General features: G+C 54.6%; 1 protein-coding gene across 3 annotated transcripts in view; it reads right to left on the reverse strand.

Moving 5' to 3' along the window:
- The window catches only part of STEAP3 (STEAP3 metalloreductase), a 28,829-nt gene extending 25,376 nt beyond the window's left edge, over positions 1–3,453 (reverse strand). For 2 of the 3 annotated variants that reach the window (XM_052793612.1, XM_052793610.1), the window contains exon 1: positions 3,197–3,453. In XM_052793612.1, coding sequence (XP_052649572.1) covers positions 3,197–3,441 — 245 coding nt within the window. In that variant the 5' untranslated portion in view covers positions 3,442–3,453. Of the gene's footprint in view, positions 1–2; positions 93–3,196 lie in introns of those variants that run through there. The other variant, XM_052793613.1, reaches the window with a different exon arrangement.
- Between the last annotated feature and the right edge of the window lie 2,547 nt (positions 3,454–6,000).

The following is a 6,000-nucleotide window of genomic DNA, read 5'->3' on the forward strand; positions in this document are numbered from 1 at the left end:
ACCTCTGCGCGGCGGCGGAGGGCGAGCGGAGCCGTCCGGTAGCGGTGAGGCGGGGAGCGGTGATGTCAGGCCGCGGGCTCCGCCCTCCTGCCCATGTGCCCGCCGGCGGCCGCCACACAGCCGCGCCGAGCGGCACGGCCCGGCCCGGCCCGGCTCGGCACGGCCAGGCTCACCGCACGGCCCAGCACGGCATGGCACGGCACGGCTTGGCATAACCTGGCCCGGCTCGGCACAGCCTGGCCCGGCCCGGCTCGGCACAGCCAGGCTCACCGCATGGCCCGGCACTGCCCGGCCCAGGGGCGAGGGTGCGGGAGCGGTGAGCCCTCCAGCCCTGGCCCCGCTCCCCGCTGCGCCCGCCCGGGTGGCATTGCCACGCCGAGGTGAAATGCAGACGGACGGGAGGGCATCGCTCTCGGGGCTGCAGCAGACGTGGTGTCCATTACAGGCAGGAGCCGAAGGCAGACCTTAATTCTCTATTTATAAGTGCATTTCAGAGCCAGCCAGGGTTTCATTTTAATGGGAGGGTGCGGCTTGGTGCACCTCTCTCCCTGCTATCAGGGGCCGAGCACCTGCTCTTAAAAGCTGTGCCACGGCGTGTGGAGCAGATAATGGTTCTTGCCCCCGCACTGGGAAAGAGTTGTCCTGTTGCAACCAGCCCGCACGCAGCCGCACGGCCGCGCTCCGATAGACCAGCGGTAGCACGCTGTTAGGTTGCCGAGAGCTGGCACTAAAAGTAGTGTCTTCAGGCAAAAACGTGGGGTCAAACCCACAGGGATTTAAAAAAAAAAACAACCCTCTGGAACTTTGGTTCAGTCTCTCAGTAGAGGAGAGGAGCATGGAGGGGGGGGACCTGAAGGGATTGTCTCATCCGTCCCCAAACCGTGGCATAGCTGGGGAGATGCTGGTGCGGTCTCTTTTTGCAGCCTGCGCAGAGGGATGTGCAGCCCCTCTGAACCGAGCATTACGTGCTTCACCGCCTCTGCAGTTAGGAGGGTTTTCTTAATCTCCTGATCTTCGCTGACTGCCGTCCCCTCCGTGCCCACCTTGCCCATGGGATGTGTGTTCCTAGGGTGAAACAAGCCTCACTTCTTTCCGCTCTGCTGGGCAGGCTGTGATTTTAACCATCTCAGCCCATTCTCTACTGCTGTCCTCCACGGATGCCCTCCTGCCTCTGTGCTGCCTGCAAATGGGGCCAGCTGCCAGCCAGGGCTGTCCCGGCTTGGGGGGGTACCCACCGCCTCGCACATCCACTTTCACATCCATGGGGTGAGAGATACAGCAACCTGGCGATACGGGGAGGCAGCAGCAAAGATGTGGGATTGCTGGAGAAAGCTTGCATTGGTGGCTCCTGGTACTGGGACCTTGGATAAAAGAAAGCTTCAGAGGCTGGGGGCGTTCAAGCTGCAAACTTCAAGATGCTGCGAGTTCCCTGGGTATTGGGGAATACTGGAGAGGCGAGAAAACCTATTGGCATGGTTGGGAGAAGGAGGATCGTTGAGGTATCCGTACTTCATCATGCCTCCGTGAAGTCCACCTGTGACTGAATGCAGCTGACAGACCCACATTACTCCTTACCTCCTTCTTCCCTGTTGTGGCCTCTGCTTCCTTGTGTGAATCTTAATGATACTTAATTTATATGCCATGATCAACCCTTTGTGGAGACTGAAGGAAAGAAATCGTTGAACTCTCCTGCACTTTCTGTATCTTGTTACCTGCACTCCCACATTATGTAAAGGACAAATTTTGCCTTTTAATTTATTTATAGAATCCATAGTCATTGCCTTGTTTGCCTTGGTCATTGTGATTCATTTTACACGATTCCTCTTTGTTCTTGCAGGTCTCTGTAAAGCCACGGTTGCACCATGCGGGTCTCCCTCTGTACCTTTCCCTTGCACGGGGCAAGGCTACTGTTAGGGGTTTATGATCATTTCCTTGGGTAATGACCAGCCCTCTGGGGTTCCTTTATCCCAAAGCACTAAAATCTACTTTTTTCATAGAATAGCAAACTTCGGAGTTTTTTTCCCCATCATTTTCACCAAAGTATCCTCTGCTTTTCCATTTTTCTGTCACAAAGGGGCACCTCAAAATGAACACCCATTTTATACCTGTCTCCCTCTTCTCAAACCCCTGGCCAGCCCTGTCCAGGCCACCCATTTGCTGGATGGTTTGAGTCCTGCAGCTCCAGTTTTCCTGCAGCCATCTCAGTAGCTAGCTAAAGCCTCCCCAGCTCCCAGTCCTTGTCTGGCTTTATTGATTGCTCAAGAAATGCCCTTGGGAACCGTCTTTCTGATGAGGTGACCTGATGTGGGCTTGCAAGGTGCCTTCATTTCTTTTCTACCCGGAGACACGCAATGTGCCGGGCTCGTGCTGGACTTGGCCAGTGTTTCTGTGTGTTTATCTGGTTTTTTTCCCCCTTTCTCCTTGCTGCTCCCGAGCAAGGGTTTTTCCCGTGTCAGCTGGACCCTTCTTCTCCCAGCAGTCATCTTTCCTGGCCCATCACTCGGTGGTCGGAGCCGCGGCTCTCTGGCAGCACCATCTGTGTCCCCGTGCCCAGCTGGCCGTGCCCCCGCCGTCCCCTCAGCCGCGATGCCACCTGCACCCCCTCCTCCCCGTCCTTCCCCTGCCGTGGGGCCGGGCGGTTGCTTTGGATCTGCTCAGGGCTGGGGCTGGCAAGCTCCACCGGTGCCCATGTGCCGGCACAGCGTGGCGTGGGCGAGCAGATGAACCTCGGCAGCTCCTCGCTGCCGGGCCAGGGAGCCATGGGGAGCCCCCACCTCCCACGCCATGTCTTGAGACTCATGCTGGGATGCTCGAAGCTTCCGAGGTAGCTGCGTGGAGGGGTGCACCGGGCCAGCTCGCCTCCTGCCCCGTACCTAATCAATAAGGTGGGTGGCCCTCCCCTGTCCCAGGGCATGCCCAGGCTTTGCTGTACCCAGACACCAAGGCGGTGGTCCCCGAGCCCCCCTCAGGCTGCTTCCCCCTTGCCAGCTCCCTTGGGTGCATCACGGAGGTGTCTGTGCCAGCCCAAGGGCTGGTGTGCACCAGAGGCCACGGGGGATGCGGCAGCGCACCTGAGCAAATACCGTGACAAAAGCAGAGCTCGGGGACACCATCTCGCCCTGCCACCCACAATGTCACGGCAAGAGAATAGCTCTGCTTTCCCCTGAAATCCAAGGGTAGTAAGTGGCAAGCTTACCGTTTGCAAACCAAACCTATTTGGCAGGGTGGTCGGTAAACGTAGCTCCTCCTCTGGTCTTTCCAGAGCTGCGTTTTGGGCTGGAAGCTGCTTTCTTGGGGTCCAGCGATACCGTTTGGGTTGGGAAATTGTGTTATAAGCACACCAGGAGCGTCAGGTGGGTTCGCTGGCACAGCACACCGGACTGGCACATGGCCCCGAAACCACTGAGCCCAGAAAGGAGACGAGAGGCTGGAAAAGTGCATGTACAATGCAGACAAGGTGGAATTGATAATGTGTGGTTAATTATTGCCAGTGAGCAGAGGCCAGAAATGAATTCGGTGTGGTTGTGAAACAGAGAGCACGTGCAGGGGAAATGAGCTGGGGGCTGCAAAAATGGGCATGGGGGGAGCTGCGATGGCTCTGTGAAGCTGGAGTTGGGCAAACAGTGTCCTTGTTGGGTGAAGAAGTAGTAGCTCATGTTGTCCCTTGATTCTGCTGGCATTACCTGCATGTACTGGGGGTGGTGCTGAATCCTGACGGCGCTGGGGATAGACCTGGCTGTATCTTCATGGAGCTGCAAGGAGGGAGCAGGCAGAGGGGAGAGGGTTGCAGGCAGGACAAAGCGCTGCCATGTCCCTCCCAGAGTATCCCAGTTGGGGAGGGATGGGCCGTACCCCCACAGCCCTCCTCCCACCTGAGGGCTGTGCAGGGGCTATGGTGGCTGTACGGTGCTAAAAATCGATGGGGGTCCCTACCCACACCGATCGCCTGCTCCTCACCATCGGCTGCGTGTCTTCTGCTGATGATCTAGTGAAATGCCTGGATTTTGGACCAGGCTATTGAGGTGAGATGTGGGTGACTGCACAGCCATGCCTGACACTTCCAGCCCAAGCATCCTCCTGAGCACCTTGGCAGCACGGCTGTGCTGCCAGGGTGCTCAGGAGGATGCTCGGGCTGGAAATATCCATACAGGGCTTACACACACCCAGGGTACCCCGGATTCAGCTTCTGGCCGAGCCCTCAGTCCCCATTGGGGGTCTGGCAGCATCCCCGGGGAAAGTCGGTCTGAAAGCACAGTTAACGCGGTGCTACCAGAAAACGCCTTCCTGCTGCTAATCAGCTCCTGGCAGGTTATCGCTTTCGCAGCTGCCTGGCTTTTTAGAGAAAAATGTCATTTATCAGCCCTTCACGGAGGAGACCTGGTAGAGATGCTCCGCGCTGGCGTTGTTGGGGCTCGTTCCTGCCTGTCATGCAGGCGCCATCTAGTAGGAAAAGGAGAAAAAGACCAAAAATGAAACAAGGTGGATGTTGAATGCAGTTTCTTTCCGGGGGAACAGTTTAATCTAACACAAAGCTGCTCGTGCTGAGCCCGTGGTTTGGGAACCTGCAGCAGAATTCAATGCACGGGACATGATGAGGCACGGAGATGCCCCGAACTGGAGCACGGCTTGTCCAGGATGGGTTCTGATTTATTGGATCTAAAAATAAACTTTGACATAAAGAATCATTTCCAGGCAGCTCCTTGATAACATTGTCAGGGCTGGATTTGATTAATTAGCTGTGTGGGTTAATTGCAATATACTGGCTTGGGCTGCCGCCTTCAGCTCCGGTGGGTGGCAGATGCTCCTGTTTCCAGCACCGAGGCTGTCCCATTGGCTGGAGGCTTTACTTACAGCTAAAAACCTCTCTGCCATCCATGCATGTGTGATTTCATGTCATGAAGGCATCCGCTTTAGTCATATAGCATGATTTTACCACAAATCCCATACTGCTGTCATCATCTTCTAACAGTCACGTGGATTTTCAATGTGATTTCCCAGCCTTAGGGGTTTGCCAGAGAAAACCTCCCCAAATCAACCCTTCCCAGGGCAAGATAAAAGGGACTTATAACATTAATTTGCTTTAAACAACAACAAAAAAATCAAGATTTTATACCAATCCTATGATTTTTATGCAGCTTGACTCACCCTCCCAGTGTGGGGAGGTGATAATGCTGGGTGTCTATTATCTGCTGTGCATGAATTCCTGCTGGCAGGCGGTCTGTCCTCTGCCGTGGATACACGGACGCATGTCCCCATGCAGCAGGTCCCTGTGATATGCGTGTGACGTGGTGAGTCCTGCTTGGGGCATATCTCCCTGTGGCCTTTCCCCTTCATTTTCCCAAAATATTGAGAATCGGAGGCCAGGGATGCTGCAGCGCAAGGGACATTGCCCAAGTCCTAGGGTCCAGTGGCTTCACCCTGCCAGGGTCTGCACAAGCACCATTGCACTTTGCCCAGAGCAGAACCTTAATTCATCTCCACTTTCATAGATAAAAGCCTGAATTAATTAAAGAAGAGAATAGAAACCACTTTGATTTCCAGAACACCAGAAAGTGCTAATTATCACAGCTCCCACAAGCGCTGCTATAATTAAGGGGCTATCGCTGTTTCCACTGCAGACCCAGTTTTTGCAGGGATTGACAAATGGCACCTAAATTTTTTGCTTTCGGTGAAGTAGAGTGACTCGGGGCACAGATTCTGGCTCCAGGTGCATCCCTGTAAATCAGCCACCGCACTACCGAAACAGCATCAAATTCCCCCATGGATTTCTTATTAGAAATCCAGAGTCCCCCATGGCAGCATGCTACAGACAGCGTCTGCTCTCCAATTATACTCTGATTATACAAAATAATAAAATTGGGGGCCTTTTTTCTTTGCCTTCTGGTCTTTCCATCTTTGAAATACACTTAGGGGCTGCTTCTAGCTTTTTATCATAACCAGAGAGACTAAGCATTTATTAGTATTTAAAAAAGGTGGTGGAAACTGAATTTCTCACCTGAT

This window comes from Harpia harpyja, chromosome 7 (genome assembly GCF_026419915.1).
Source record: "Harpia harpyja isolate bHarHar1 chromosome 7, bHarHar1 primary haplotype, whole genome shotgun sequence".
Taxonomy (NCBI): Eukaryota; Metazoa; Chordata; class Aves; order Accipitriformes; family Accipitridae; genus Harpia; species Harpia harpyja.